General features: G+C 40.3%; 1 protein-coding gene and 1 long non-coding RNA gene across 3 annotated transcripts in view; one reads left to right on the top strand and one right to left on the bottom strand.

Annotated features, from left to right (window-relative positions):
• LOC144693874 (uncharacterized protein C2orf72 homolog) overlaps positions 1-8,872 on the top strand; it is a 30,281-nt gene extending 21,409 nt beyond the window's left edge. For both annotated transcript variants that reach the window (XM_078563998.1, XM_078563997.1), the window contains exons 2-3: positions 3,692-3,808; positions 8,635-8,872. In XM_078563998.1, coding sequence (XP_078420124.1) covers positions 3,692-3,808; positions 8,635-8,771 — 254 coding nt within the window. In that variant the 3' untranslated portion in view covers positions 8,772-8,872. The remainder of the gene's footprint in view (positions 1-3,691; positions 3,809-8,634) is intronic.
• LOC144693875 (uncharacterized) overlaps positions 1-11,391 on the bottom strand; it is a 16,495-nt gene extending 5,104 nt beyond the window's left edge. The window contains exons 1-2 of the long non-coding RNA XR_013579612.1: positions 11,256-11,391; positions 8,619-8,717 (exon numbers count right to left, since the gene is read on the bottom strand). This is a non-coding gene — a long non-coding RNA (uncharacterized LOC144693875). The remainder of the gene's footprint in view (positions 1-8,618; positions 8,718-11,255) is intronic.
• Positions 11,392-12,505: the final 1,114 nt, after the last annotated feature.

Genomic DNA, 12,505 nt, shown 5'->3' with positions numbered 1-12,505 from the left:
TGTGACCACAGATGCTGCGGGACCTGCTGAGTATTTCCAGCATTTTCTGTTTTGGTTAGACATGGAACAGGGCTAATGAACTGGAGAATGAAATGCCACAAAATGTATTGAGGTATATTTTAATAATTTTTAATTCATTGACATGATATGGGCATTGCTGGCAAGAGCAGCATTTATTGCCCATCCCTAATTGCCCTTAAGGTGATGGTGAGCCACCTTCTTGAACTACTAGAGTCCATGTGGGTTATAGCTTTTTGTAGCATGTTTTGATACCGCTGAGAGGCTTGCTAGGCCATTTAAGAGACAACCGCATTGCTGTAGACATGAAGTCACATATAAGCCAGACCAGGTAAGGGAATTTTCTTTCCTTAAAATACATTAGTGAACCAGATGGGTTTTTATGACAATCTGGTCATTTCTTGGTCACCATTGCCAATTTTCGTGTTTTATTCCAGTCTTATTTAATTTACTAAATTCCCCAGCTTCCACAGTGACATTTAATTTATGTTTCTGGATTATTAATTCAGGCCACCAGATTACTGATTCACTATCATAGCCACTATGCTATTATACTGATCTATATCGATACAACAGGGCTCTTCCTGAGATGGCTGAAGCCCAAGAGATGCTGTGAAACCATTGGAAGTATTATATAAAAAGAAGCAAAACAGTAATATTTTAATGTGTATGAAATAATCCTGTAATGCCTATGGCGGATATTTCATAATCCTAATTTTTCCCATCATATTCTCTGCAAACACAGAATAAACCATACGTGTTAAAATATAGACAGGATCCAAAGATCATCCTAAATTGGTGTTTTTTCCCTTTTTTGTTGGTATTTTCAGATGCTTCTTTATGCAAATATCTGTAATAGTGCCCTCTTGTGGCTATTTGTGTGTGTATGTACATAAACCAACACAGATTAAACCAGTTTTCAATTTGGTGCCAGACTTCATGCTGTACAGTGTTTTTGTCCTGCAAAGATATCACATTCTGGCGAAGAGGGTCGGATTGCAGATTCCTATTTAAACGAATTTGAGTTGAAGAAGCTTCCAGCAAACTAGCAGAGGAACTCAAGTGTTTTATTGAATTAATGTCTTTAATCTCTAATCTCAATTTCCAAATGAACATATCACTTCCTGTTTGAATCTCTCCAAACAATTTTCCACCTTTCCACATCCCAAGTCTATCGTTTGCAAAAAGACGGTAGGCAGTGAAAGCATTTGTCAAGAAGCAAGTTTCTTTCAAGAATTTCCTGTAAAATCTTCTGACATATTTAGTGAAATCAGCAAGATAATTTCCTCCTATTTCAATTGATGAGAGAACACACTTAGCAAGCAAAAGCTTTATTGTGAATTCTAATTAATTTATTAATTACTCAAAGCCACAAAGAAATGTAGCAGCATGGATAGAAAGTTGATTAGACAGAAAATTCAGGATTAAAGCGAATGGGTAAAGCCACAGTCTTCAGGGGCCCTTTTAATGTGTATTTACAAAGCCCACATGCCCCTGCATCTGTAAATTAGCTTACTTCACAATTTGCAATGGGGTCAGTGCCATGTGCATAAGGTGAGAAGGCAGCCTCGTGTCATTGGAATTTTTGGCCCAAAAGTGAATTTTATAGGGGTCCTTTTTTGTACTTATTTCTCTTATATATGGTTAAGTTTTTCAAGTTTAAGTTTTGTGAGCACTAACCATCTTGATTTCCAAGGTCTTTAAACATGCATTTCCCTGATCTATGTCCTTTTTTCCCCAAAAACTTCTTATTTGAATCTCTTAATCAATTTTTCACTTTTCACAGAATCACACAGTGCAGAAGAGGCCCTTCGGCCCATCGAGTCTACACCGACACGTGAAAAACACCTGACCTACCGACCTAATCCCATTTACCAGCACTTGGCCCATAGCCTTGAATGTTATGACGTGCCAAGTGCTCATCCAGGTACTTTTTAAAGGATGTGAGGCAACCTGCCTCCACCACCCTCCCAGGCAGCGTATTCCAGACCGTCACCACCCTCTGGGTAAAAAAGTTTTTCCTCACATCCCCCCTAAACCTCCTGCCCTTCACCTTGAACTTATGTCCCCTTCTGACTGACCCTTCAGCTAAGGGGAACAGCTGCTCCCTATCCACCCTGTCCATGCCCCTCAGAATCTTGTACACCTCCATCAGGTCGCCCCTCAGTCTTCTCTGCTCCAACGAAAACAACCCAAGTCTATCCAACCTCTCTTCATAACTTAAATGTTTCATCCCAGGCAACATCCTGGTGAATCTCTTCTGCGCCCCCTCCAGTGCAATCACATCCTTCCTATAATGTGGCGACCAGAACTGCACACAGTCCTCCAGCTGTGGCCTCACCAAGGTTCTATACAACTCCAACATGACCTCCCTACTTTTGTAATCTATGCCTCGATTGATAACATGCCCACTAACATGCCCCTCTGCCTTCAGACATCTATGGACACACACGCCAAGGTCCTTTGTTCCTCAGAACTTCCTAGTGTCATGCCGTTCATTGAATACTTCCTTGTCAAATTACTCCTTCCAAAGTGTATCACCTCACACTTTTCAGGGTTAAATTCCATCTGCCACTTATCTGCCCATTTCCACATCCCAAGCCTATCCATTGAAAGGTACAAACATTATCCTTTGTGACTCTGACTGAGGTGCATTATACTTCTCTGAGCCTCTTCTATCTGAGATAGTTAATTACACCATTCCAGTGCCTCTCCTATATTGTTCAGCTTGTTTAGACAGTCTTCATTTGGCTCCACTCTTACCTATTCAATAACACCGACTGCATTGTTACAATGGCTTCTCCTCTGAACCCTACATCGTTAGCTCAGAAGTTCCCCAAGGAACCATCATTGACTCTTTTTCCCTCATCTAAATGCTTGCCCCCTCAATACATCATCCACAGAGGGGAGTTGGCTTGCACATGTATGCTGGTGACATCCCACACTACCTCTCCATCACCTATTTTGACCCCTCCACTTGTGTTACTGGAATACTTCTCCGAAATCTTTTTTTGGATTAGTCATCATTTCCTCCAGCTAAACATTGGGAAACCCACTGCTTTTTGGTTTTTGGTGCAACTCCACACTGCATCTCAATCCCTTGGCACCATCGTGTTGAACAGGATTGTTTGTGAACTTGTTATCTAGTCGAACCTAAGCTGAGTTTCTGAATCAATATCCTTCCATCACATAAGCTGCCTACGTCCACTGCTGTAACATCACATGAAGCCATCTGCTGCTGAAACCTTCGTTCATATCTTTTGTCACATCCAGACTCGATTACTTCTATCTTTTACAGCCTGTAATTTCGGCTCGCTCTTTAAATCTGAAGGCTTAGGTTTGTAGATTTTCATGGAAGCTGCAAAAAATATATAAATATACATATTTTAAGAGATTACAGAAATTATGTACTTCTAGATTTCCACTAACTTAGGTCATGTTTAAATTTACTTGCAACATTGGTCTCCTTAATCAGTAAGTGATGAAATGGTGGGGGGTGTGCAGTACTGCTTATCATGATACTGCCAGGAAGAGGGATATTTATTCCCTCCTGTTGTTCTTACAGACAATGAGCGTTAGTTGAACAGAAAGTAATGATAAAAAATGGAACAGTAAATTAAATTGTTTTGCTTTGGTGAAACAAGAAACAAATAAACTTTTATTTTGCTTACAGACGTAAGGAAGAGAAGAGGGGCGTGTTTTCCCGGAATTCGCTGTTTTTTCAGGAATACCAGAAGACGTATAGAGGATAGACAAGTTAATAACATTCGGAATTGTATAGAACAAGAAGGTAAATGGAAAATGACACTGCCTTTTTTTTAAAAAACAGGTACAGAGTTTTAAGCCTAAATTTGCCTTTGTCTGGTTGTCTGGTACTTTCAAATGAAATATTCATGTATCCTTCATAGAATAGTACAGCATGAAAGGAGGCCATTTGGCCCATTTGAGTCTGTGCCTCTTTCAAAGAGCAATTCAGATAGTCCCACTTTTACCCATATCCCTGCATTTTTTTTCTCCATCCAAGCGTTTAATCAATTCCCTTTTGAAGACTACTATTGCACTATTGCATCTTTACACAGTAAGAACAACTTGTATTCATACAGCATTTAACATAATAAAAGGTGCTTAACCTTGACACTGAGCCACATAAAGTGATATTTAGGCAGATGACCAAAAGCTTGCCAAAGAAGTAGATTTTAAGGACTTGCTAAAAGGAGCAAAGAGTGTGGAGACATTTAGGGAGCAAATTCCGAGCTTAGGGCCTTGGCAGCTAAAGGCATGGCCACCAATGGTGGAGCGATTTAAAATCAGGGATGCTCATGAGATCAGAATTAGAGGATTGCAAGTATTTAGGTGGGCTGTGGGACTGGAGCAGATTACAGAAATAGGTTTGGGAAAGGTCATGGAGGGATTTGAAAACAAGGGTGAGAATTTCAGAATTGAGGGGCAGCTTAACTGGGAGTCAATATAGGTCAGCGAGCATAGGGTGATGGGTGAACAGGACTTGATGCAAGTAAGAACAAAGGCAGCAGTGTTTTGGATGACCTCAAGTTTACGAAGGGTAGAATGTGAGAAGTTGGCCAGGAGTGAGGTGGAATAGTTAAGTCTAGAGGGAACAGAGATGTAAAAGAGGGTTTCAGCACGAGGTGGGGCAAAGTTGGGTGATGTTATGGAGGTGGAAATAAGCAGTATTGATGGCATGCAGATGCAGTCGAAAGCCATCTTGGGGTCAAATATTACACCAAGGTTGCAAACAGTCTGGTTCAGCCTCAGACACTTGCCAGGAAGAGGAATGGGGTTGATAACTAGTGATTAGAATTTTGTCAGGAATTGTTATTGGAATTTATTGTAAGGTAGGATTAGTGTGTGTCTGTGTGTGGGACTTAACCGAATTAAAGACAGGTCTGAAGGCTGAAATGTTTGAAATGTTAAATAGGTAAACATGGCTGAAGTTTTCGAATGTGAGTCATAATGGGGAAATTTGCGTTTTTAGATACACCAGAGTAATTTGAATTTCAAAAGAGGTGGTGAAATGTTACACTTAACCAGAAGAAGCCAAACAGTGAGCTGAATTTTCCCCCCGTCGGGGGGGTGGGGAAGTTGATGGGCGGGCGCGTACAGTCGCGCTTCCGAACGGTGCCTCAGATCAGAGGCACGGCGCCATTTTACTTGGGCGACCCAATTAAGGCCCGCCCAGTGTGACATCTGCACAGAAACGCTATGCACTCTCTGTGCGGGCGGGGGGGGGGAAACCCAAAATCGAGAGTGCGCTCTTTTGCGCATGCGCACGAAAGAGCACACTCATCTCCCTGAGGCTAAGTGCAGCCTCAGGGAGATCGGCTGCACATGTAAAAAAGACAAAAATAGAAAAATAAAATTTCCCTTCCATGTCCCCTCATGCGACAATGTGACATGAGTTGGGACATGTCCATAATTTTTACAAAATCTTTATTAAAATTTTTTAAAGCCTCCATGAAACCTCCTCCCGCCCGTGGATGAGGTTTCATGTTTTTTCTAGTTCCTGCCGGGGCTCCTGGCCTGCCCGCCAACCTTAAGGTTGGATGGGCAGGTCCTTTAGTTACTTAACTAACCCTGTCAATGGCCTCATTTGGCCATTGACAGGTCGGCGGGCGTGCAGCTGATTTTGCTGCGCCCCTGCCTTCCTGAAAATTTAAATCGGGCGCGGTGACGCCAGAAGTTCCCCCTGATGTCATCGTGTGTCAGTTTACGCTTCGGTGAGCAGGCCCCGCCCCTGCTCGCTGACTTGTAAAATTCTGCCCAGTGTGTTTATTTTTCCCAAAGCTTACTGATAAAATTGGTACTATGAAAGATTTTTATTAGAAAAGTAGAGTTGAAAAGACTTATTGGAACAATGGGATTTACATTAAGGGAGAAACCTGTATAAAAGAAATGAGGTTAAGTGTAAGAGGAAGGAATTCTAAGATCTAACAAGTGTGAAAAGCCTCCAGCCTCTAAGCCTCAAGTTGCTGTTCACATGAGCTGAAGTGAAGAAAACTCACTTTGAATTCAACTGTTCAGGGTATCGTGTTACTTTGCCTGGATCTTTTAAAATCCATGTGTTATATTGTTGCCTTAACAGAGGTGTAACTGGTAGTTAGATTAACCAGGAGTTATCATAGTAGTAATTTGTAAACCTATGTGTGTGCTTAAAATCATTTTTTTTATTAATAAAGTTTTGTAAGAAACCTATAAGACTTGGTCGTCTTATTACTACTGAGTTCAAGGTATGCATCTCGAAATAAATATAAATTGTAAAATAGTTGTGGCAGTTGTTTCGAGTTTCCCTCTGGGATTTGAACAGCTCAGCATTTACCATCCACTGTGCCATAACAATTTGTAGCGGGGGTCCAAAGACGATGCCTTTGCTATTAATTGGAGGAAATTTCTGTTCATCCAGTAATGGATGTCGGACGAGCAGTCTGATAATTTGTAGACAGTGAAGGAATTGAGATGGTGGTGAGGTAAAACGGGGTGTTGTCAGCGTACATGTGAAAACTGAGGGGCAGTTTGTAGCTAAGAAATAGGAAGGGGAACCAAGGATAAATCCTTTGGGGTCACCAGAGATAACATTCTGTAAGTGGGAAGAGAAGACCAGCAGGTGCTTCTCTGGCTTCAAATGGATAGATAAGAATTGAATCAGGTGAATGCAGTCCTTCCTAGCTAGATGATGGTGGAGAGGTGTTTTGAAGGAGAATGATATGCTCAACCGTGTAAAAGTCTGCGTACAGGTCGGGAAGGTTTATGAGAGATAGCTTACCTTTGTCACAATCACATAGGATGTGATTTATCTCTTTGCTAAAAGCTATTTTGGTACCATAGCTGGGCTAGAAACCTCATTGGAGGAATTCTGGGAAAGATGATATGGGCTTGGGAGGTGACAAATTCAAAAACTTTGGAGCGGAAAGGGTAGTTGGACATGGTTGGCAGTAGTTTGCAAGGATGGTGGGGGTCAAGGGTTGGCTTTTTGAGGAGCGGGTGATAATGGCAGATTTGAAAGAGAAAGAACCCCATTGACAATATTGGCTAATGTGAGAACGAGGAAGGAAAGTTGGGTGGTCAGCAGTAAAGTCGAGGGAACAGGAGGTGGGTCTCATGAACACAATGAGCTCAGATAACATATATGAGAGAAACTAGAGAATAATGTGTGTGCAGAGGCAGGGAAGGGGGCACCTTTAGAGGAAGTTTGGCAAAATGGTTTAGGAGAAGGAAGGGAAGTGGCAGAGGCAGCTGATCGGATGGCCTCAATTTTTGTGACAGAAGTCCATGAGCTCCTCTCACTTATTGTTGACGGCAAGGGTGTATGGAAACAGGAGAGGGATTTAAAAAGATGCAGTAGAGGAAAGAAGCCAGGGGTTATTTTTGCATTCCAGTTTGATCCTGGTAGTGGGAGCAATTTTAGCAAACGAAAGCAGGAGCTGATGGCGAATAATGTGGTCTAGCCAGATCTGGCAGTGAATAGCTAAAGCAGCTGTCTGCAACACCAACTGTTTTAAGTAAGCCTTCATGTCTATAGAAGTTTGAATGTCTGTATTTTGAATGTGTTCTCCATTGTGTATTCGAAGTATTAATGCTGTGAATTATTTAAACCATGTTAACTTTGCTGTTAGCTCTGGTTGAAACATCTAATTGTTCTGCCCAGTTGAGATTAGGTAACTCTGGGAACCAAAACTGGAAACTTTTTAATTAAAACAAAATATTATTGGGATGTGGGCCTTTCAGACAAGGCAGATCTTTTTCACTCAGTCATTCACACAGTGTAGAACGCAGTTATGTATAAGCTCAAATGGACAGTGATGACAGGTTCCATTCCCTGAAGATGGCAGTTTATGACAATTTGATTATTTTCTGGTGCTAACCTGGGTTGTCATCCAATACCATAACTAGGCCACTAGACTCGTACATCGAGTGATGCTGTTCTCCATTAGGCCATTGGTGGGAGGAGGGGCCAACGTGTTCATCTAAATAGAATCAATATAAAGAAACTTTGGGAATTATGTGGTACTGTGGATTTAAAAGAGAATTTTTTTTGAAGCTGCTGCTGAAATTTCATCCTTAGCAGATCAGAACATCATATATGGTCAGGATAACACTGGAGTCTGGGGGAGATCTGCGTTCAAATCAAATCCAGAATGAAAGGTTAAATGTTCTCACTTTCTGATTACTACACGGCACCTGTGTAAAATGAGTTAGGGCTATTTTCACCCAACTCCCAGTGAATGTTGGCTCTTAGCATAAAACTGTCATTAACTGGCAATCTCACTTGAAGTGCCTACAGAATGACTGATGTGGGGAATGGAAAAATATCTGTGGTCCAGGTGGTCTTCTGTTATTTGACTGAAGCAAACTGCGCCAGAATAGAAGGAGTTTTACTCTGCATTGCTTTGTGCTATACCTAACCTAAGAGTATTTGATGCTTGCTGCCAAAATAATTGAAACTCTTTCATTCCTCGGCTCTACTGTCCTTTATATTGATAAGCTCAAACCAAATTGACTGAAAAAAGATCATTGAAAATATAACACAATTTTGAATCAGGCTTTAAAGCAAATGATAATTGTGGGATCATATTTGTCATACTTACATGTTGTATTTTTTAGGAATATCCAAGAATGCTGGGACAGATGCTGCTTCACAACAATTGTCAGTGGCTCCATCCACGGTTGATGGCTGTAAAAATGACCTACAGATTGACCCGAGTGGAAATAATGGACTGAATATGGAAACTGAAGTTTAAATGATTTTTATAAACCATTATTTTCTACATTTGCACATTTATTAAGGAGTTCCAGGATCTGCTGGGAAAAACAAATTAAAAACTTGACTTTCCAGATGTAACATTTTCCTTTTTTTCAGTGTATTGATTGGGCAGAGTTGTTAGGTCTGGATTGTTAGGATTGGGGGGAGAGTTGTTAGATCCGAACAAATACTCATTCTGGAAAAATTTGAAATATGATGGTGTTGTAGTCCACACGGTTGACTTAACCTATGATTCGAAGGTATGTGCATTTGGTTTTAGATGTCTTTTACTCAAACAAATATACCAGCTGTAAAAATGGGAAAAGTATCCTGACAAAGTCCAGCTCACCATTTTTGAATTAACTCCTTTGCAGAAGACTTGTTGACAATGATGAAGAGAGAAGTCTTCATGGCAGAAGAGAAATATGCAAAACTGAAAAAAGTTTGCCTGAAAATATTTAAAATTCCTCTTCTGCAAACCATAATTTTTTATTTAATATACCTGAATGAAAATCTATCCAGTGAACAAGGATAGTTTCATATAGTTAAAACCATAATTTTCTCTTTTAATAATTTAAAAAGACTTTTACCAGTTTAGTGCCTATCAGTAAGCTTTTACATCAATCTGCCACTGAAGTTTTTTGAGTTTATTCCATTTAATTCTTATTTCTGTTTGCTCACAAAAGAAATAAAATGTTGCCTTTTGAATATAACTTGAGTAGAGGATTTTAAGAGATTATACGATTACTTATTTTCAAGATAATACCCAGCTGATTAGACTTAAAATTTTATCAACATAAAATTACAATATAAATTTTGGTGCCACTGATGGGCTGATGTTAAAACACCTTTCTGCATTCAGATAATTCTGTCCAAAGAATGAAATCAATTTTTTGAGAATGGAAAATAAGGATGACCATTGCAGATGGCTTACCTCAACAAAGTCACCTACACCTTGGGCAGAAATTTCCTCCCGGATGGGGGGGGGGTGGTTGTGCAGGGGCAGGTGTGAACCCAATCGGTGCCCCCGATCGGGGCCATGTTGCCACTTTACGTGGGTGGGCCAATTAAGGCCTGCCCAGCAGCACTGAGCGTTCCCTGTGCTGGCAGGGGCGGGTGGGTGGGGGTTTCCCTGAGTTAGGGCCTGCACCTTTTTGCGCATGCGCACGAAAGAGTGCAGAAATCTCCCCGAAGCACAAAGGTGCTTCAGGGAGATTTGTTTAAGTTTTAAACATCCAGATAAAGAAATTAAAAACTTTTAAAACATGTCCCCTCATGTGACAGTGTCACATGAGCAGGGACATGTCAATGAATTTTTAAAAAAATTTTTATTGAATTTTTAAACACTTCATGAACCCTCATCCCGCCCATGGATGAGGTTCCATGAAAAATGCGAAGGCCGCCTGGGCTCTTTGCCTGCCCACCAACCTTAAGGTTGGACGGGCAGCTCATTTAATTATTTCAATTAGTTTTTAACAGGCCTTAATAGGTCTTTGACAGTTCGGTGGGCACACAGCCAATTTGGCAGCGCAGCCGCCGAACTGAAAATCTAAATGACGCACAGTAACGTTGGGACGCCCACCTGACGTCACCGCGTGTATTTTACACGCCAGCCTGCGGGCCCGCCCCCACTCGCCGACCCGAAAGTTCTACCCCAAAGATAGGGTGAGAAAGAAAATTAACGCCGTGCCACCCACCTGAGCTGATAGTGAAAATATTTGTTTGGGACCTTTTCTTGTTAAAAGAATGGCCCATCAATCGAGCATTGGAAGTTTGAGTATGCAAGTTTTATAAAACATAAAAATATCATTTGTTTACGTTCCAAAACATCAATCCTCATCGCTTTTATAGTTGCTTCCTTGAAGCCACTCTAAACTAACATACTTAAATTATGCCAAGTAGTAGTAGAACTCCAAATTGAAAGCCCCATTTTATATGTGCGCTTTGGTAAATGGAGCTGTGTAGTTTACACTACTGAGTTCAAAACTTTCCAGGTCAAGCAAAATGGTTTCTGTGTTTTAAATTTGGAAATGTCAACTAGGGGGTGCGCAATGCTCATTTACAGTACTCCAAAAGTAGAGATTAACTATTGCAGATACTAGTTTTGTGGCGAGCAACCTAGGTAGTTCAATGTTGATGTCAAGATATTGAAAGTTAATTGATCACTTTACAATAAGGGAAACTATGAAGTCACAACTGTCCTCTTTTTTTCTAATAAGTGGATTTGGGAGGTATTTTTGTTGGTAGGTATTCGGTGTGGGGGACGAGGGAATTGTTCTATTGTTACAATCACCATAGAGACTGATAACTTTTAAATAAAATTTTGAACTTCCGGTTAACAGCTGAAAGAATGACACGTCAAAATTTCAGGTTTTAAAATTTTTACTGTAATGAGTGACTAAAAAAAAACTATTGACTAACACTATTTTCTTTTTGTAAGCAACTTATACTTTAAAAAACAGAGAACAGATTTCCCATTTACCTTTTAACACGACCAAAAATCTCCTGCTATGGTTATATGTTGCACTCTGCTTTACGTGGTTACTTCATCCTCCGAGCAGTATGTTCAGCACCCAATGGCTTATTTCCTTTTTACTTTCACAGCCAGGTAAAACCTCTAATCCCAGGATGACCTTCACTGTGAGGGTTACACTGTAGATTATTTCTCTCTAGCTCCAAGCTAAGTGAATCTTCGAGCCTCCTTTAAATCCTTACAAACTCGGTCTTCAATCTGAGCACGAGCTCCCATCCATGTTCTGCATGGTGAACAATAGAGTCAACATTTTCTCTGCTTCAGGTTCAGGACTGGCTGCCTCAATTTCCTGCTCTCTGCCCCTCAGATGGCTGCAGCCCACACCAAACAAAAATGCCATCTGTCTTTGATATTTATGGATTTGTAGGGAAGCCTATAAGCTGATCTCAAAAACCCTAGCCTTGTATCTAGGTAAAATTGCTAATTAGCTATCTTTGATCTCAACTCCCTTTCACCCTAGAAGTAAATGGATAATTTACAGCACAACAGTTTACAACCTGATACCAACAACATTTTTGGAGACTCCAGATCTACTCATGGTATACTCAAAGACCCGTTGTCATTGTCTTTAAGCATGAATATCTTGCACCTTCCCAGTAAAACAATCCAAGATTCCCTTTAATCCCTAACAATCAAACCATCCAGGCTCACTGTCAGGTAGACTGCAGAACAGTCACATGACCCCTTCATTTACCCTAAATTTAAAGCTACAGTCCTAAAACATAATCCAATAAACCAAAATATACAGTCCCAAAACATAATCTTACAAATCTCACAATTGTGATACAATGCATTGAATAAATTTACCTAAAAGTAAACTTGGCGCTTTCAATCTATCCACAGTTCATAGATAGCATTCACATTTTTCTATTTAATTTCTACATACCACGGTGCTGTCATTTGCTTAACTTCCAGCCACTCTAAAAATAATACAGATATGTTTTTACGTTACTGGTCTTTGTTCCATATTTAAATAATGTAAACATCATTGCCTTAAACCATGTTCTTGAAAATCCCTGTATTTTTTTTCTCAATGATGCTGATGGCATTGGAGGACAAATTTCAGGACTGAAGACATTGTATTGTGAAGATATATGCATACGAATTATGAAATATGCTCAGCGGATAGTGAACTTAAATTGTTGAGATTGAAACACAGGGGTTTTTCATCACAGCAGTGGATAATGTAAGAGAATAAG

This window comes from Cetorhinus maximus, chromosome 19 (genome assembly GCF_964194155.1).
Source record: "Cetorhinus maximus chromosome 19, sCetMax3.hap1.1, whole genome shotgun sequence".
In the NCBI taxonomy this organism is placed as follows: Eukaryota; Metazoa; Chordata; class Chondrichthyes; order Lamniformes; family Cetorhinidae; genus Cetorhinus; species Cetorhinus maximus.
Note: the sequence above shows the minus strand (reverse complement) of the source record. Positions and strands in the feature narration are given on the sequence as shown.